The 18,771-nt window shown below is 55.4% G+C and overlaps 2 protein-coding genes and 1 long non-coding RNA gene across 5 annotated transcripts in view; 1 reads left to right on the top strand and 2 right to left on the bottom strand.

Moving 5' to 3' along the window:
- The window catches only part of LOC145527610 (uncharacterized), a 47,973-nt gene that overhangs the window by 9,016 nt on the left and 20,186 nt on the right, over window positions 1-18,771 (top strand). The window contains exons 5-11 of the long non-coding RNA XR_014069772.1: window positions 2,900-3,125; window positions 5,364-5,621; window positions 6,243-6,354; window positions 10,530-10,755; window positions 12,993-13,250; window positions 13,870-17,391; window positions 18,157-18,382. This is a non-coding gene — a long non-coding RNA (uncharacterized LOC145527610). The remainder of the gene's footprint in view (window positions 1-2,899; window positions 3,126-5,363; window positions 5,622-6,242; window positions 6,355-10,529; window positions 10,756-12,992; window positions 13,251-13,869; window positions 17,392-18,156; window positions 18,383-18,771) is intronic.
- Window positions 749-10,191, bottom strand: LOC145527587 (uncharacterized). Of its 2 annotated transcripts, XM_081545701.1 has the most exons (3): window positions 9,995-10,164; window positions 1,653-1,965; window positions 749-1,342 (listed from the first exon to the last, which is right to left on the bottom strand). In XM_081545701.1, the coding sequence occupies exons 1-3, from the start codon at window positions 10,127-10,129 to the stop codon at window positions 864-866; spliced, it is 927 nt and encodes a 308-aa protein (XP_081401827.1). In that variant the 5' UTR covers window positions 10,130-10,164; the 3' UTR covers window positions 749-863. The 2 variants fall into 2 exon arrangements, 1 of the variants encoding a protein (XP_081401827.1); XR_014069767.1 differs by lacking the exons at window positions 749-1,342; window positions 1,653-1,965 and adding an exon at window positions 8,379-9,595 and having other exon boundaries at window positions 9,995-10,191.
- LOC145527509 (uncharacterized) lies at window positions 16,006-17,807 on the bottom strand. 2 transcript variants are annotated; one of them, XM_081545598.1, is made up of 3 exons: window positions 17,622-17,807; window positions 16,910-17,222; window positions 16,006-16,658 (listed from the first exon to the last, which is right to left on the bottom strand). In XM_081545598.1, exons 1-3 carry the CDS (start codon window positions 17,754-17,756, stop codon window positions 16,030-16,032), a joined length of 1,077 nt encoding a protein of 358 aa, XP_081401724.1. In that variant the 5' UTR covers window positions 17,757-17,807; the 3' UTR covers window positions 16,006-16,029. The 2 variants fall into 2 exon arrangements, with proteins under 2 accessions (XP_081401724.1, XP_081401725.1); XM_081545599.1 differs by having other exon boundaries at window positions 16,006-16,599; window positions 17,622-17,791.

Genomic DNA, 18,771 nt, shown 5'->3' with positions numbered 1-18,771 from the left:
AAACCCTTACGATGGTGAGGACTATCACTGCTGTTTCCCAAGGGGTTCCGTCGGTGCGTGTCTTCCCCGGAGCGGTCAGGCCGTCTCTCAAGTACACTGGCCATGGGCATTGCCTCTCCTTGGAACTTCCCATGTGTTTCTCTTTTTTATGGAACAGTGATTTTCTAGAGTGGTTCTGGGCCACAAGGATGTTGGGTCATTTTCTAGCCTTCTGTCATGAAGAACGCTTTCCTGGGCATGGGGGTGGTTTGTTGTTCCAGCTCCCTTTCTTGGCTTCTTTTGGGAGCTGGTGCAACAAGAGGAGCTCAGCCTCTGCCTTCTGGCTGAGATGTCACCCTTCAAACAGCAATGCCTGCCTGGAGATAATGATGGCAGTTGCCAAAAGGGCTTCGTTTGGCACATGGTATCTTGAAAGGACGTACACCGTCCTTTCAGCTATCAAAGGCTAGTTCAAATGACATAAAAATGAGAACTCTCCAATGGAGTCTTACAGTAGGTGGAGAGTCCGAAAAACACTCCTTCAGTCATTTCGCTGAGAGTCACTGATTGGGGACACCAAGAATATAGGAAGGAATGCAGAAAGAAAAGATGAAATTGTGTTCAGGATCGGGGGGAGGGATGAACAGGGCGTGCTTGCCTTGAATCCAGGCTTTGTTGGGGGGTGGGGCATAAAGATGGAACGGGTCTGAAACTACAAAGTGGTGATGGTAACACAGTATCACCAGAGTTACACAACAGTGTTCCCAGATTGCAACAATGATGAAAAAGTTTACTAATCCCAACTTAACCAACAAAAATCCAGGAAACCATACAAAAAATAAAACATCACCAGAAAGGTGGAAACAAACCACATGCAAAGCAGTTCAGGGGAAAGGAACTCCATGTCCCCTGGGGGCAGACCGAGTTGCCGGCATCCACGGTGAGCAGACAGGGATGGAGGCTGCAGAGCCGACCGCTCCCCTGGACGTGGTGTTTCCGGTAAGGGCTCTGGGTCTCTGTCCAGAGCGGGGGCTCTTTCTCCCTGCAGGGCTGGGTGAGTCATCGTGGGCGTCTGGGTGTTGCACGGGAGCCAGGGCAGGCTCTCCCTGCCGAGGCGGTGACTCTTCCTCTGCCTCGGGTTCTCTTGCCAAAGCCCGAGCAGGTAGAGGTGCACGTGGAGGTGGAGGTTCTCGCTGAGGGGGTGGGACATCAGTGCCTGGGGCTGGGGGTCCTGCAGGCACGGAGATCCGATCTGCCCGGTGTGCTGGCCAGTACCCAGCTGGCCTGGTGTCTCTGCGAGGGCAAGTCTCGCTTCTCCATCTGCCCTCGGTGGATCCCTGGGTCCTGCACCTGGAGCCACCACCTGTGTGGGGACAGGTCTGGGAAGTGGAGCCTGGTTCCAGTTGGAGGCCAGTGCTAGAGCTGGGGGAGAAGCAAAGTTTGCCCACAGGCCAGCCTTGGCATGTGCGTACCCCGGGACAGAAACCTTCCAAGAGGTTCCCAAAGAATACCCAGCGTCAGATGTCTTTTGGGACTGAAGTGTGCAAGATGGGGGGCGGGGGGTGTGAGGCCAGCGCTTGCTGCAGGCCCAGCAGCAGCTTTCGAGGACTCGTCCCTGTGTAGCTCAGCACCCCTCCCCACACACTCCCGTGCACCAGCCCCAGCGTCCTCACCTCTGTGCTGTGGCGTGCTGGGCTCCAGGTCCTCCTGGTGCCTCAGAGGCCGGGGTTCTCTGGACTCTGGGTCGGAGCCGGGTGTGCTGAGCTCCGTGGAAGCCTCAGACTGGGCCGCCGGCTGTATCCTGGGCGGTGTCTCGGCAGCAGGCCTTCCCCACCTCCGCGTCTCCCCCGGTGGGGCTGATGCCTCCGTGGGCACGCTGACCTGGAGCCTGCACTGGGCCTCACGGGCGGGCGGGTGGTGCTCCGACCCCTCCCTCTGGGAGCTGGATGGGGTGTCCCCGTCCTCGGCCTCATCACGTGGGAAGCTCTGCAACGACAGTGACCGTCAGCCAGCCATGCTGGGAGTTTTCCGAGCTGGGCCTGGCCAGTGGAGCCGCTGCTTCTGCCTGCTCGAACTTCTCTTCCCAGAAGGGTCAGAGACGTGTGTCTGCTCAGATCCCCACCCGGGAGGAAAGAGACCCATCTGAGGGTGTGAGGTCAGCCTGGCCGGTCGGCGCTGCCCACACTCTCCCCATCCCGCCCAGCCTGCTCTCCCCTGGGGTGTGGGCACAACTTGTCCACAGGCTTCTGACCCCACATCCGCCTGGGCTTCCTTGAGGGAGACACAGCCCGAGAAACCCGCATCCCCACACACAGGCAAAGGACCCGGTGTTTCCGGGTGGCATGGGAGAGGTGGCCTGGCCCGGCCTGGGGCTCCCCGTGTTACCTTTCTGTTTCTCCGGGCAAAGGGCCAGAGGCCTCTCGGGGGTGTCCTGAGCCAACGTCGACAGGGTGCCCACGCACACTGCCTGTGAGCTCTCCTGAGGCCCCGGCCTCTGGGCAGGGGCAAACAGCAGAACATCTTGGCAGCAAGTGATCTGGCTGGGGGCTCCTCTCCGCTCTGGAGGCCTGGATACCCGGATTGCGGGTTCTGTTGGGTTCTGTTGCCGGCAGGTGACATCATTTCCTGGGGTTCGTGCTGAGGTCCCTTCCTCAAAACTTCCCAAGGGAATCTCTGGGTTTCTGACTGCTCGACCACCCCCCTTAGGCCATGTGCAGGCACAATGACACCCACACGGCCCAGCCCACAGCCCTGGGGAGGCCTGGGTTCAGCCAGGGCCTGAGCTCCGAGGACCATGCTGCTCTCAGACCAGGCTCCTTCTTCTCATAAGTGGTGTGGCCCTGGACAAGCATATGCCCCTCAGGGTTGCCCCAGTCTCTCCATCTGCAGAGTGGGGGTCATTCTCCCATCTGCTTCCTAGGTCTGTCGGCCTACGAGCAGCTCCATGCCTTTCCACCTGGGGCCGATATCACGTGGAGCTCGTGCGCTGAGACTTCAGAAAGAAAGATTCCATCCAGGGCTGACACAGCACAGAATGGGGCAGAACGAGGCCTGGATGCGCCGTGGAACCCAGGAAAAGGCACTCCCCCTCCTGACTGTTTTGAGACCCCGCATCCAAGTTGGAGGACCGAAAGGAAGACTCGAAGGTCTCCCTCTCTTATAGAAAAGAGTAGCCAACTTTCTGGTCCTCTGTTTCCATTGAGATTCTGTTCAAGGGTCCCAGCTCGGCTTCTGCGGGTGGCTGAGCTTCTAACGGCTCCCTGCGTTCTTGTCTTTTCCTCTCCAAACCTTCCGTCCTTTTCCCCCTTCTGGGGTGGAAGGGCGCTGTCATTGCTTCTACCTTCGAGACAGATTGAGGAATAGTCTGGACCATCGACTCCTTTCCTCTCTTTGGTTCCGTGTCTCTCTCTGGCTGTGTCCCTCTCTTTTCCTTTCTCAATTCCGTCTGTGTCTTCCTCTTTCTCTCTCGTGTGTGGATGGATGGATGGATGCTAGGGATGCACATGTATATGATTAGATGAGGGTTATGTTTTAGGGATAGGTTAGAGGGAGAGAAAGGCTTTAGGTCAGAGTTGGTCATGGGGGAAGGGTCAAGGGTGGTGGTGGTGTTTCTTGGAATCTGAGTGCTGTGCATTCTTCGTCTCTTTCCATATGAACCCCTTCTCAGATACACCACTTGCAAGGAGTCTCTCGTGTTCCGTTTCCTATCTTTTGCATTTGTGAATGCTTAGCCTCTCTGTTGTGAATAGGTTCCATTGGATGGAAACCCAGTGGTGTACTTCGTTTACCTCTTTCCCTTACTTGAAGAGACCCATTTCGACCTCCGCCCAGCAAATGGCAAGGAGACTCTGATGTTAAGGAGCCTTTGACCTACGCTTCTTTCTAGCTATCTCATGACATCAGTCTTTAGGGTGAGGTTTTTCCCCGATATTGAGGTGGTATGAGATCAAACCCAATAGCGTTCTTCAGATGTAGCTGTCTGGTTTTCCCATGGACATTGATTGAAGAGGCTTTCTTGTTCCCATTTGGATATTCTCACCGTCTGTGTCAGAGATGAGTTGACCATGGATGCTGGGGTTTGTTTCTGGACCCTCAACTTTATTCCATCGATCTGGATCTGTGTGTGTTGTTGTATTCCCAATAGCATACTGTCCTGCTGCTGCTGCTGCGGCTAAGTCACTTCAGTCGTGTCTGACTCTGCAAGACCCCATGGCCTGTAGCCTACCAGGCTCCTCCGTCCAGGACATTTTCCAGGCAAGAGTACTGGAGTGGGTCGCCATTGCCTTCTCCGATACTCTCCTGAGGATCCTAGTTTGGTCGTCTAATTTCCTTTCACACAACCTTGGATGTCCGTATCGGGGCTTTTTCGTCGGATTGTATTGACAATGTAGGCTCTTTTCTGTTTCCGTACCCCTTTTGCAATTCTTTGTTCGGTGCGAAAATGCATTGGCATTTTGGGAGGAATAGCATGGAAGCTGTGGATTGCCATGTGGGGCTGTGACATGATTTTCCCAGTAGGAATTCTTTCAAGCCCTGAGCACAGCTTCTCTTTCCAGTGATTGGTGTGGGCTTGATCTTCCTCCTTCCATCTCTCGCCGTTTTGTGAGAACAGGTCCATCCTTCCCTTCTGGGGTAGATGGACTCGTGGATATCACTTCAGTGAATGGCATTGTCAGTGGGGGTGATAATTCCCTTCTCATTGGAAGACTTTGCTGTGAGTATTAGAAATGCAAGTGACTTCTCTTCCCCTTCCTCCCTGTCCATGTCTCAGAGCCACCGGGAAACAGAGGCCTCATCCACGGTCACACAGGCCTGAGGGGGTGCAACTAGACTGTTGTTTCTTCAGGCCCTCAGTGCTGGACATCATCCGGGATACTCTGTGTGTGTCTTCCTCCGTCTGGTGTCCCTTCAGACCTTTCCCTAGTTTTCACAGGCTTGTTGTGTTGGCGTTCTTTGTCTGTTTGGAGACACATCCTTGATAAGCTTTGTGTTTCCACTCATTCGTCTCGCGATGTATGACCTGTCTTTTGCTTTTGTAATGAGGTCTTTCCCACAGTAGATATCTTTGATTTTGCAAAGTCCACTGTATTCTCTGGGTTTTTTTTTGTGGACTGCCTTTTAGTTTTGTGTGTGAAGACTCAAAGCACGTGTCCGGTTTCTGCTCATTGTTCTTCTAGATTTGTGACAAGTTTTCATGGAAAGTTTGTCTAGGGATAACTGGAAGTGAACTCGGTGTAAGGTGTCAAGTCTCCATCTCCATTCATGTCATCCCCTGCAGTTTCCAATTCCCTGTTCCTGAGTGGTTTTGGAGATCTTGTGGGAAGGTTGGTTGCATTGGAGTTTGCATTTCCACCTTGATTCGATTCACACTGTTCTGCCCTCAGGGACACTGTCAAGGGGGAGTGAGGAGCAGCCTGCACTTCCAGCAGTGACCACACGGTGGGGCGAGTGCTGCTCTCCCCTCTGGGAGCCCCAGGCCACAGGCATCCCAGTGAGGAGCCAGCTCTGTGCTCAGCTGAAAGGAGTTAGTCTCTCAGGAGCCTCGGAGCCCTTGCCTTTGGATCACCCAGGGTGGGCATTTACTGGGACAGAAAAAATTGCCCTGAATTCCATGGACGGAAGAGCCTGGCTGTGTAGAGTTGGTGAGTTGCCGTGAATCAGACACAACTGAGGACACAAAAATTCAATAGATTAAAACACATTTTGGGGGTGGGGGGGAGTGAAAGTGGGTGATGTGGGTTTTTTTGTCTTATATAATAGCCAAGGGAAATCTAGTTTAAACCTAAATTCACATAGATGGGAAAGGTATAGCTCTCCGTCACCCTATTTAAAAAAAAAAAAAAAAACTACTAAACTTTTCTGAAAGTTTATTTAGTAGCTTCCTTGAGCAGTTTATTGTGGAGCATTTTTTTTTTCTGTGACATTGGCCTCATTAAAAATTATGGTTTGCCTTTAGTGGATAATTTTGTTCATTGGTTTCTTAGAGAACCTTGGTAATCTTTGAGTTTCCTGGGGAGTATGGTCACATGACCTGGCCCTGGCCAATCGGTGCGTTCCACCTCCCTGGCCACTGTGATTGGCTCCGGGCTGGGGCAGTGCCCAATCGGGGCCCAGGGCCGGGCCTCACGTTGGAAGCCAGGGGAAGACGAGCTCTCGTCCTGCTGGGGTAGGGGAAGGGGTGGGGCCGGGGGAGGTCAGGCTCCAGCAGTGGGAGGGGCTTGAGGTCCGCCTGCGGCAGTTGGTGACGTTCCTGCTCCCCTCAGGGCAGAGCCGCCGGCCTGAGAATGAGGGCGCTGCTGAGCCCAGGGGCTGGGATGGCCCGTTGCTGCTGTGGTCCCAGAGCTCCACCCGAGACCTGAGGGAAGCCGTCTGCCCGTGAGTCCTCTCCCGCTTGTCTGTCAGCTTGTTTGAAGCATGCTGGGTTTTCTGCCCAGCTGGCTAAGGCGAGTCCCTGGAAATGCAAGGGTGTGGGTTTTGGCAGACTTCAGGGAAGACATGCCAGATGAGCCTGGGAGACTCCAGCTTAAGCTGGATTCAGGAGATATCTCTTCGGGCCAGCTAGTAATTGTAGGATAAGCCTAATGAGTCTTCACAGGATGAAGAGAGTAACGTGCCAAGGTAGCAATTGATGTCCTCATTCGAGAGGATGAAGCTGGTGCTCAGAGAAGGGGGGAACTTGGCCACAGCAAGGAGGTGTGCACCCAGACAGAACCCCCCAGATCCGGCCATTGGAGCTCAGGGAGGCCACTGGTGTGGCTTGTCCCTGTGGCAGGGCCCGAGGCAGGCAGCCCACCCTGATTCCTGCGGGGGCCTGACTTGGGAAGTGCCATCTGGTAGCTTTGAGACTCACCAAACCAAATTGCACTGGAGAGAGGAGGGACACCTTCCTTCATCCACCCCCCACCCCCGCCGGATTCCCACATACCCTGACCCCTTTCTCTCGATTTCGGAGCCATTTCCAGAGTCCCGCTCATATGACCTCATTTGAAGTGCACTGTGGACGGGCTGCCATCTGCAGCTGCTACCACAGCAGCCAAGGGCTTTAGCTCCCGACTACCTCCCTTCCTTTGGAACTTGGGGGCCCTCTACTCCCCACTTGCACACCACAGACCTTTGCTGAGGATTGTGGGGACCCTCACTCAGTTTGCAGCACGTTGTAGCCATCCCTGTCCTCCCTTGAAACTCAGCTTGTGAGCTCCTTTGGAGCAGCGTGGCCCACCTGGCTGCAACGGAAGAGACACAGCTGACAGTGAAACAACAGCTTAGATCTGAGAGCCGGAAAGCTCTGTCAAAAGGGACCTCCCTCTTCACACCGTAGAGGCTGTAGGAGCCGCCAGGCTTTCGGAACCAGTGCTGGGGCCAAAATGACTCCACAGCTGTTTTCCTTCCTGGGGAGGGTTCTGGCTCGAGCGGGAATGGCTCAAGTCTCCTAAGGTTCTGAAAGCCCACTGTGTGCAGATTCACGGTACACAGAGAGGAAAAGGTGGAGTCCTAGCCTGGAGGTGGTCACAGCTCACGGATGAGCCAGGCAGGCAGGCAGGCAGGGCATGAGAACACCTGAGCTGCCTTCATGAGTGAATGGTGTGGGGGCAGAGGAAGAGAAGCCGGTCTGCTCCCTCGTGTGGTGCCCAGGGCAGGTTGTCCCCAGAGGAAACCCTTACGACGGTGAGGACTATCACTGCTGTTTCCCAAGGGGTTCCGTCGGTGCGTGTCTTCCCCGGAGCGGTCAGGCCGTCTCTCAAGTACACTGGCCATGGGCATTGCCTCTCCTTGGAACTTCCCATGTGTTTCTCTTTTTTATGGAACAGTGATTTTCTAGAGTGGTTCTGGGCCACAAGGATGTTGGGTCATTTTCTAGCCTTCTGTCATGAAGAACGCTTTCCTGGGCATGGGGGTGGTTTGTTGTTCCAGCTCCCTTTCTTGGCTTCTTTTGGGAGCTGGTGCAACAAGAGGAGCTCAGCCTCTGCCTTCTGGCTGAGATGTCACCCTTCAAACAGCAATGCCTGCCTGGAGATAATGATGGCAGTTGCCAAAAGGGCTTCGTTTGGCACATGGTATCTTGAAAGGACGTACACCGTCCTTTCAGCTATCAAAGGCTAGTTCAAATGACATAAAAATGAGAACTCTCCAATGGAGTCTTACAGTAGGTGGAGAGTCCGAAAAACACTCCTTCAGTCATTTCGCTGAGAGTCACTGATTGGGGACACCAAGAATATAGGAAGGAATGCAGAAAGAAAAGATGAAATTGTGTTCAGGATCGGGGGGAGGGATGAACAGGGCGTGCTTGCCTTGAATCCAGGCTTTGTTGGGGGGTGGGGCATAAAGATGGAACGGGTCTGAAACTACAAAGTGGTGATGGTAACACAGTATCACCAGAGTTACACAACAGTGTTCCCAGATTGCAACAATGATGAAACAGTTTACTAATCCCAACTTAACCAACAAAAATCCAGGAAACCATACAAAAAATAAAACATCACCAGAAAGGTGGAAACAAACCACATGCAAAGCAGTTCAGGGGAAAGGAACTCCATGTCCCCTGGGGGCAGACCGAGTTGCCGGCATCCACGGTGAGCAGACAGGGATGGAGGCTGCAGAGCCGACCGCTCCCCTGGACGTGGTGTTTCCGGTAAGGGCTCTGGGTCTCTGTCCAGAGCGGGGGCTCTTTCTCCCTGCAGGGCTGGGTGAGTCATCGTGGGCGTCTGGGTGTTGCGCGGGAGCCAGGGCAGGCTCTCCCTGCCGAGGCGGTGACTCTTCCTCTGCCTCGGGTTCTCTTGCCAAAGCCCGAGCAGGTAGAGGTGCACGTGGAGGTGGAGGTTCTCGCTGAGGGGGTGGGACATCAGTGCCTGGGGCTGGGGGTCCTGCAGGCACGGAGATCCGATCTGCCCGGTGTGCTGGCCAGTACCCAGCTGGCCTGGTGTCTCTGCGAGGGCAAGTCTCGCTTCTCCATCTGCCCTCGGTGGATCCCTGGGTCCTGCACCTGGAGCCACCACCTGTGTGGGGACAGGTCTGGGAAGTGGAGCCTGGTTCCAGTTGGAGGCCAGTGCTAGAGCTGGGGGAGAAGCAAAGTTTGCCCACAGGCCAGCCTTGGCATGTGCGTACCCCGGGACAGAAACCTTCCAAGAGGTTCCCAAAGAATACCCAGCGTCAGATGTCTTTTGGGACTGAAGTGTGCAAGATGGGGGGCGGGGGGTGTGAGGCCAGCGCTTGCTGCAGGCCCAGCAGCAGCTTTCGAGGACTCGTCCCTGTGTAGCTCAGCACCCCTCCCCACACACTCCCGTGCACCAGCCCCAGCGTCCTCACCTCTGTGCTGTGGCGTGCTGGGCTCCAGGTCCTCCTGGTGCCTCAGAGGCCGGGGTTCTCTGGACTCTGGGTCGGAGCCGGGTGTGCTGAGCTCCGTGGAAGCCTCAGACTGGGCCGCCGGCTGTATCCTGGGCGGTGTCTCGGCAGCAGGCCTTCCCCACCTCCGCGTCTCCCCCGGTGGGGCTGATGCCTCCGTGGGCACGCTGACCTGGAGCCTGCACTGGGCCTCACGGGCGGGCGGGTGGTGCTCCGACCCCTCCCTCTGGGAGCTGGATGGGGTGTCCCCGTCCTCGGCCTCATCACGTGGGAAGCTCTGCAACGACAGTGACCGTCAGCCAGCCATGCTGGGAGTTTTCCGAGCTGGGCCTGGCCAGTGGAGCCGCTGCTTCTGCCTGCTCGAACTTCTCTTCCCAGAAGGGTCAGAGACGTGTGTCTGCTCAGATCCCCACCCGGGAGGAAAGAGACCCATCTGAGGGTGTGAGGTCAGCCTGGCCGGTCGGCGCTGCCCACACTCTCCCCATCCCGCCCAGCCTGCTCTCCCCTGGGGTGTGGGCACAACTTGTCCACAGGCTTCTGACCCCACATCCGCCTGGGCTTCCTTGAGGGAGACACAGCCCGAGAAACCCGCATCCCCACACACAGGCAAAGGACCCGGTGTTTCCGGGTGGCATGGGAGAGGTGGCCTGGCCCGGCCTGGGGCTCCCCGTGTTACCTTTCTGTTTCTCCGGGCAAAGGGCCAGAGGCCTCTCGGGGGTGTCCTGAGCCAACGTCGACAGGGTGCCCACTCACACTGCCTGTGAGCTCTCCTGAGGCCCCGGCCTCTGGGCAGGGGCAAACAGCAGAACATCTTGGCAGCAAGTGATCCGGCTGGGGGCTCCTCTCCGCTCTGGAGGCCTGGATACCCGGATTGCGGGTTCTGTTGGGTTCTGTTGCCGGCAGGTGACATCATTTCCTGGGGTTCGTGCTGAGGTCCCTTCCTCAAAACTTCCCAAGGGAATCTCTGGGTTTCTGACTGCTCGACCACCCCCCTTAGGCCATGTGCAGGCACAATGACACCCACACGGCCCAGCCCACAGCCCTGGGGAGGCCTGGGTTCAGCCAGGGCCTGAGCTCCGAGGACCATGCTGCTCTCAGACCAGGCTCCTTCTTCTCATAAGTGGTGTGGCCCTGGACAAGCATATGCCCCTCAGGGTTGCCCCAGTCTCTCCATCTGCAGAGTGGGGGTCATTCTCCCATCTGCTTCCTAGGTCTGTCGGCCTACGAGCAGCTCCATGCCTTTCCACCTGGGGCCGATATCACGTGGAGCTCGTGCGCTGAGACTTCAGAAAGAAAGATTCCATCCAGGGCTGACACAGCACAGAATGGGGCAGAACGAGGCCTGGATGCGCCGTGGAACCCAGGAAAAGGCACTCCCCCTCCTGACTGTTTTGAGACCCCGCATCCAAGTTGGAGGACCGAAAGGAAGACTCGAAGGTCTCCCTCTCTTATAGAAAAGAGTAGCCAACTTTCTGGTCCTCTGTTTCCATTGAGATTCTGTTCAAGGGTCCCAGCTCGGCTTCTGCGGGTGGCTGAGCTTCTAATGGCTCCCTGCGTTCTTGTCTTTTCCTCTCCAAACCTTCCGTCCTTTTCCCCCTTCTGGGGTGGAAGGGCGCTGTCATTGCTTCTACCTTCGAGACAGATTGAGGAATAGTCTGGACCATCGACTCCTTTCCTCTCTTTGGTTCCGTGTCTCTCTCTGGCTGTGTCCCTCTCTTTTCCTTTCTCAATTCCGTCTGTGTCTTCCTCTTTCTCTCTCGTGTGTGGATGGATGGATGGATGCTAGGGATGCACATGTATATGATTAGATGAGGGTTATGTTTTAGGGATAGGTTAGAGGGAGAGAAAGGCTTTAGGTCAGAGTTGGTCATGGGGGAAGGGTCAAGGGTGGTGGTGGTGTTTCTTGGAATCTGAGTGCTGTGCATTCTTCGTCTCTTTCCATATGAACCCCTTCTCAGATACACCACTTGCAAGGAGTCTCTCGTGTTCCGTTTCCTATCTTTTGCATTTGTGAATGCTTAGCCTCTCTGTTGTGAATAGGTTCCATTGGATGGAAACCCAGTGGTGTACTTCGTTTACCTCTTTCCCTTACTTGAAGAGACCCATTTCGACCTCCGCCCAGCAAATGGCAAGGAGACTCTGATGTTAAGGAGCCTTTGACCTACGCTTCTTTCTAGCTATCTCATGACATCAGTCTTTAGGGTGAGGTTTTTCCCCGATATTGAGGTGGTATGAGATCAAACCCAATAGCGTTCTTCAGATGTAGCTGTCTGGTTTTCCCATGGACATTGATTGAAGAGGCTTTCTTGTTCCCATTTGGATATTCTCACCGTCTGTGTCAGAGATGAGTTGACCATGGATGCTGGGGTTTGTTTCTGGACCCTCAACTTTATTCCATCGATCTGGATCTGTGTGTGTTGTTGTATTCCCAATAGCATACTGTCCTGCTGCTGCTGCTGCGGCTAAGTCACTTCAGTCGTGTCTGACTCTGCAAGACCCCATGGCCTGTAGCCTACCAGGCTCCTCCGTCCAGGACATTTTCCAGGCAAGAGTACTGGAGTGGGTCGCCATTGCCTTCTCCGATACTCTCCTGAGGATCCTAGTTTGGTCGTCTAATTTCCTTTCACACAACCTTGGATGTCCGTATCGGGGCTTTTTCGTCGGATTGTATTGACAATGTAGGCTCTTTTCTGTTTCCGTACCCCTTTTGCAATTCTTTGTTCGGTGCGAAAATGCATTGGCATTTTGGGAGGAATAGCATGGAAGCTGTGGATTGCCATGTGGGGCTGTGACATGATTTTCCCTATAGGAATTCTTTCAAGCCCTGAGCACAGCTTCTCTTTCCAGTGATTGGTGTGGGCTTGATCTTCCTCCTTCCATCTCTCGCCGTTTTGTGAGAACAGGTCCATCCTTCCCTTCTGGGGTAGATGGACTCGTGGATATCACTTCAGTGAATGGCATTGTCAGTGGGGGTGATAATTCCCTTCTCATTGGAAGACTTTGCTGTGAGTATTAGAAATGCAAGTGACTTCTCTTCCCCTTCCTCCCTGTCCATGTCTCAGAGCCACCGGGAAACAGAGGCCTCATCCACGGTCACACAGGCCTGAGGGGGTGCAACTAGACTGTTGTTTCTTCAGGCCCTCAGTGCTGGACATCATCCGGGATACTCTGTGTGTGTCTTCCTCCGTCTGGTGTCCCTTCAGACCTTTCCCTAGTTTTCACAGGCTTGTTGTGTTGGCGTTCTTTGTCTGTTTGGAGACACATCCTTGATAAGCTTTGTGTTTCCACTCATTCGTCTCGCGATGTATGACCTGTCTTTTGCTTTTGTAATGAGGTCTTTCCCACAGTAGATATCTTTGATTTTGCAAAGTCCACTGTATTCTCTGGGTTTTTTTTGTGGACTGCCTTTTAGTTTTGTGTGTGAAGACTCAAAGCACGTGTCCGGTTTCTGCTCATTGTTCTTCTAGATTTGTGACAAGTTTTCATGGAAAGTTTGTCTAGGGATAACTGGAAGTGAACTCGGTGTAAGGTGTCAAGTCTCCATCTCCATTCATGTCATCCCCTGCAGTTTCCAATTCCCTGTTCCTGAGTGGTTTTGGAGATCTTGTGGGAAGGTTGGTTGCATTGGAGTTTGCATTTCCACCTTGATTCGATTCACACTGTTCTGCCCTCAGGGACACTGTCAAGGGGGAGTGAGGAGCAGCCTGCACTTCCAGCAGTGACCACACGGTGGGGCGAGTGCTGCTCTCCCCTCTGGGAGCCCCAGGCCACAGGCATCCCAGTGAGGAGCCAGCTCTGTGCTCAGCTGAAAGGAGTTAGTCTCTCAGGAGCCTCGGAGCCCTTGCCTTTGGATCACCCAGGGTGGGCATTTACTGGGACAGAAAAAATTGCCCTGAATTCCATGGACGGAAGAGCCTGGCTGTGTAGAGTTGGTGAGTTGCCGTGAATCAGACACAACTGAGGACACAAAAATTCAATAGATTAAAACACATTTTGGGGGTGGGGGGGAGTGAAAGTGGGTGATGTGGGTTTTTTTGTCTTATATAATAGCCAAGGGAAATCTAGTTTAAACCTAAATTCACATAGATGGGAAAGGTATAGCTCTCCGTCACCCTATTTAAAAAAAAAAAAAAACTACTAAACTTTTCTGAAAGTTTATTTAGTAGCTTCCTTGAGCAGTTTATTGTGGAGCATTTTTTTTTTCTGTGACATTGGCCTCATTAAAAATTATGGTTTGCCTTTAGTGGATAATTTTGTTCATTGGTTTCTTAGAGAACCTTGGTAATCTTTGAGTTTCCTGGGGAGTATGGTCACATGACCTGGCCCTGGCCAATCGGTGCGTTCCACCTCCCTGGCCACTGTGATTGGCTCCGGGCTGGGGCAGTGCCCAATCGGGGCCCAGGGCCGGGCCTCACGTTGGAAGCCAGGGGAAGACGAGCTCTCGTCCTGCTGGGGTAGGGGAAGGGGTGGGGCCGGGGGAGGTCAGGCTCCAGCAGTGGGAGGGGCTTGAGGTCCGCCTGCGGCAGTTGGTGACGTTCCTGCTCCCCTCAGGGCAGAGCCGCCGGCCTGAGAATGAGGGCGCTGCTGAGCCCAGGGGCTGGGATGGCCCGTTGCTGCTGTGGTCCCAGAGCTCCACCCGAGACCTGAGGGAAGCCGTCTGCCCGTGAGTCCTCTCCCGCTTGTCTGTCAGCTTGTTTGAAGCATGCTGGGTTTTCTGCCCAGCTGGCTAAGGGGAGTCCCTGGAAATGCAAGGGTGTGGGTTTTGGCAGACTTCAGGGAAGACATGCCAGATGAGCCTGGGAGACTCCAGCTTAAGCTGGATTCAGGAGATATCTCTTCGGGCCAGCTAGTAATTGTAGGATAAGCCTAATGAGTCTTCACAGGATGAAGAGAGTAACGTGCCAAGGTAGCAATTGATGTCCTCATTCGAGAGGATGAAGCTGGTGCTCAGAGAAGGGGGGAACTTGGCCACAGCAAGGAGGTGTGCACCCAGACAGAACCCCCCAGATCCGGCCATTGGAGCTCAGGGAGGCCACTGGTGTGGCTTGTCCCTGTGGCAGGGCCCGAGGCAGGCAGCCCACCCTGATTCCTGCGGGGGCCTGACTTGGGAAGTGCCATCTGGTAGCTTTGAGACTCACCAAACCAAATTGCACTGGAGAGAGGAGGGACACCTTCCTTCATCCACCCCCCACCCCCGCCGGATTCCCACATACCCTGACCCCTTTCTCTCGATTTCGGAGCCATTTCCAGAGTCCCGCTCATATGACCTCATTTGAAGTGCACTGTGGACGGGCTGCCATCTGCAGCTGCTACCACAGCAGCCAAGGGCTTTAGCTCCCGACTACCTCCCTTCCTTTGGAACTTGGGGGCCCTCTACTCCCCACTTGCACACCACAGACCTTTGCTGAGGATTGTGGGGACCCTCACTCAGTTTGCAGCACGTTGTAGCCATCCCTGTCCTCCCTTGAAACTCAGCTTGTGAGCTCCTTTGGAGCAGCGTGGCCCACCTGGCTGCAACGGAAGAGACACAGCTGACAGTGAAACAACAGCTTAGATCTGAGAGCCGGAAAGCTCTGTCAAAAGGGACCTCCCTCTTCACACCGTAGAGGCTGTAGGAGCCGCCAGGCTTTCGGAACCAGTGCTGGGGCCAAAATGACTCCACAGCTGTTTTCCTTCCTGGGGAGGGTTCTGGCTCGAGCGGGAATGGCTCAAGTCTCCTAAGGTTCTGAAAGCCCACTGTGTGCAGATTCACGGTACACAGAGAGGAAAAGGTGGAGTCCTACCCTGGAGGTGGTCACAGCTCACGGATGAGCCAGGCAGGCAGGCAGGCAGGGCATGAGAACACCTGAGCTGCCTTCATGAGTGAATGGTGTGGGGGCAGAGGAAGAGAAGCCGGTCTGCTCCCTCGTGTGGTGCCCAGGGCAGGTTGTCCCCAGAGGAAACCCTTACGACGGTGAGGACTATCACTGCTGTTTCCCAAGGGGTTCCGTCGGTGCGTGTCTTCCCCGGAGCGGTCAGGCCGTCTCTCAAGTACACTGGCCATGGGCATTGCCTCTCCTTGGAACTTCCCATGTGTTTCTCTTTTTTATGGAACAGTGATTTTCTAGAGTGGTTCTGGGCCACAAGGATGTTGGGTCATTTTCTAGCCTTCTGTCATGAAGAACGCTTTCCTGGGCATGGGGGTGGTTTGTTGTTCCAGCTCCCTTTCTTGGCTTCTTTTGGGAGCTGGTGCAACAAGAGGAGCTCAGCCTCTGCCTTCTGGCTGAGATGTCACCCTTCAAACAGCAATGCCTGCCTGGAGATAATGATGGCAGTTGCCAAAAGGGCTTCGTTTGGCACATGGTATCTTGAAAGGACGTACACCGTCCTTTCAGCTATCAAAGGCTAGTTCAAATGACATAAAAATGAGAACTCTCCAATGGAGTCTTACAGTAGGTGGAGAGTCCGAAAAACACTCCTTCAGTCATTTCGCTGAGAGTCACTGATTGGGGACACCAAGAATATAGGAAGGAATGCAGAAAGAAAAGATGAAATTGTGTTCAGGATCGGGGGGAGGGATGAACAGGGCGTGCTTGCCTTGAATCCAGGCTTTGTTGGGGGGTGGGGCATAAAGATGGAACGGGTCTGAAACTACAAAGTGGTGATGGTAACACAGTATCACCAGAGTTACACAACAGTGTTCCCAGATTGCAACAATGATGAAACAGTTTACTAATCCCAACTTAACCAACAAAAATCCAGGAAACCATACAAAAAATAAAACATCACCAGAAAGGTGGAAACAAACCACATGCAAAGCAGTTCAGGGGAAAGGAACTCCATGTCCCCTGGGGGCAGACCGAGTTGCCGGCATCCACGGTGAGCAGACAGGGATGGAGGCTGCAGAGCCGACCGCTCCCCTGGACGTGGTGTTTCCGGTAAGGGCTCTGGGTCTCTGTCCAGAGCGGGGGCTCTTTCTCCCTGCAGGGCTGGGTGAGTCATCGTGGGCGTCTGGGTGTTGCGCGGGAGCCAGGGCAGGCTCTCCCTGCCGAGGCGGTGACTCTTCCTCTGCCTCGGGTTCTCTTGCCAAAGCCCGAGCAGGTAGAGGTGCACGTGGAGGTGGAGGTTCTCGCTGAGGGGGTGGGACATCAGTGCCTGGGGCTGGGGGTCCTGCAGGCACGGAGATCCGATCTGCCCGGTGTGCTGGCCAGTACCCAGCTGGCCTGGTGTCTCTGCGAGGGCAAGTCTCGCTTCTCCATCTGCCCTCGGTGGATCCCTGGGTCCTGCACCTGGAGCCACCACCTGTGTGGGGACAGGTCTGGGAAGTGGAGCCTGGTTCCAGTTGGAGGCCAGTGCTAGAGCTGGGGGAGAAGCAAAGTTTGCCCACAGGCCAGCCTTGGCATGTGCGTACCCCGGGACAGAAACCTTCCAAGAGGTTCCCAAAGAATACCCAGCGTCAGATGTCTTTTGGGACTGAAGTGTGCAAGATGGGGGGCGGGGGGTGTGAGGCCAGCGCTTGCTGCAGGCCCAGCAGCAGCTTTCGAGGACTCGTCCCTGTGTAGCTCAGCACCCCTCCCCACACACTCCCGTGCACCAGCCCCAGCGTCCTCACCTCTGTGCTGTGGCGTGCTGGGCTCCAGGTCCTCCTGGTGCCTCAGAGGCCGGGGTTCTCTGGACTCTGGGTCGGAGCCGGGTGTGCTGAGCTCCGTGGAAGCCTCAGACTGGGCCGCCGGCTGTATCCTGGGCGGTGTCTCGGCAGCAGGCCTTCCCCACCTCCGCGTCTCCCCCGGTGGGGCTGATGCCTCCGTGGGCACGCTGACCTGGAGCCTGCACTGGGCCTCACGGGCGGGCGGGTGGTGCTCCGACCCCTCCCTCTGGGAGCTGGATGGGGTGTCCCCGTCCTCGGCCTCATCACGTGGGAAGCTCTGCAACGACAGTGACCGTCAGCCAGCCATGCTGGGAGTTTTCCGAGCTGGGCCTGGCCAGTGGAGCCGCTGCTTCTGCCTGCTCGAACTTCTCTTCCCAGAAGGGTCAGAGACGTGTGTCTGCTCAGATCCCCACCCGGGAGGAAAGAGACCCATCTGAGGGTGTGAGGTCAGCCTGGCCGGTCGGCGCTGCCCACACTCTCCCCATCCCGCCCAGCCTGCTCTCCCCTGGGGTGTGGGCACAACTTGTCCACAGGCTTCTGACCCCACATCCGCCTGGGCTTCCTTGAGGGAGACACAGCCCGAGAAACCCGCATCCCCACACACAGGCAAAGGACCCGGTGTTTCCGGGTGGCATGGGAGAGGTGGCCTGGCCCGGCCTGGGGCTCCCCGTGTTACCTTTCTGTTTCTCCGGGCAAAGGGCCAGAGGCCTCTCGGGGGTGTCCTGAGCCAACGTCGACAGGGTGCCCACGCACACTGCCTGTGAGCTCTCCTGAGGCCCCGGCCTCTGGGCAGGGGCAAACAGCAGAACATCTTGGCAGCAAGTGATCTGGCTGGGGGCTCCTCTCCGCTCTGGAGGCCTGGATACCCGGATTGCGGGTTCTGTTGGGTTCTGTTGCCGGCAGGTGACATCATTTCCTGGGGTTCGTGCTGAGGTCCCTTCCTCAAAACTTCCCAAGGGAATCTCTGGGTTTCTGACTGCTCGACCACCCCCCTTAGGCCATGTGCAGGCACAATGACACCCACACGGCCCAGCCCACAGCCCTGGGGAGGCCTGGGTTCAGCCAGGGCCTGAGCTCCGAGGACCATGCTGCTCTCAGACCAGGCTCCTTCTTCTCATAAGTGGTGTGGCCCTGGACAAGCATATGCCCCTCAGGGTTGCCCCAGTCTCTCCATCTGCAGAGTGGGGGTCATTCTCCCATCTGCTTCCTAGGTCTGTCGGCCTACGAGCAGCTCCATGCCTTTCCACCTGGGGCCGATATCACGTGGAGCTCGTGCGCTGAGACTTCAGAAAGAAAGATTCCATCCAGGGCTGACACAGCACAGAATGGGGCAGAACGAGGCCTGGATGCGCCGTGGAACCCAGGAAAAGGCACTCCCCCTCCTGACTGTTTTGAGACCCCGCATCCAAGTTGGAGGACCGAAAGGAAGACTCGAAGGTCTCCCTCTCTTATAGAAAAGAGTAGCCAACTTTCTGGTCCTCTGTTTCCATTGAGATTCTGTTCAAGGGTCCCAGCTCGGCTTCTGCGGGTGGCTGAGCTTCTAATGGCTCCCTGCGTTCTTGTCTTTTCCTCTCCAAACCTTCCGTCCTTTTCCCCCTTCTGGGGTGGAAGGGCGCTGTCATTGCTTCTACCTTCGAGACAGATTGAGGAATAGTCTGGACCATCGACTCCTTTCCTCTCTTTGGTTCCGTGTCTCTCTCTGGCTGTGTCCCTCTCTTTTCCTTTCTCAATTCTGTCTGTGTCTTACTCTTTCTCTCTCGTGTGTGGATGGATGGATGGATGCTAGGGATGCACATGTATATGATTAGATGAGGGTTATGTTTTAG

The sequence above is a fragment of the Giraffa tippelskirchi genome, chromosome 11, assembly GCF_054371585.1.
Source record: "Giraffa tippelskirchi isolate mGirTip1 chromosome 11, T2T-mGirTip1v1.2.pri, whole genome shotgun sequence".
In the NCBI taxonomy this organism is placed as follows: domain Eukaryota; kingdom Metazoa; phylum Chordata; class Mammalia; order Artiodactyla; family Giraffidae; genus Giraffa; species Giraffa tippelskirchi.
The sequence above is the reverse complement of the archived record's forward strand: the minus strand, read 5'-3'. Positions and strand labels throughout refer to the sequence as shown.

Bases quoted from the DNA above. Each gene is read 5' to 3' on its own strand.
- LOC145527587 (XM_081545701.1), bottom strand. From the start codon at position 10,129: ATGTTCTGCTGTTTGCCCCTGCCCAGAGGCCGGGGCCTCAGGAGAGCT. The intron at 1,966-9,994 runs GTAACACGGGGA...CTGTCGTTGCAG, and splicing joins TTGCCCGGAGAAACAGAAAG to AGCTTCCCACGTGATGAGGC. The intron at 1,343-1,652 runs GTGAGGACGCTG...GTCCCCACACAG, and splicing joins CAGCACGCCACAGCACAGAG to GTGGTGGCTCCAGGTGCAGG.
- LOC145527509 (XM_081545598.1), bottom strand. From the start codon at position 17,756: ATGTTCTGCTGTTTGCCCCTGCCCAGAGGCCGGGGCCTCAGGAGAGCT. The intron at 17,223-17,621 runs GTAACACGGGGA...CTGTCGTTGCAG, and splicing joins TTGCCCGGAGAAACAGAAAG to AGCTTCCCACGTGATGAGGC. The intron at 16,659-16,909 runs GTGAGGACGCTG...CTTCTCCCCCAG, and splicing joins CAGCACGCCACAGCACAGAG to CTCTAGCACTGGCCTCCAAC.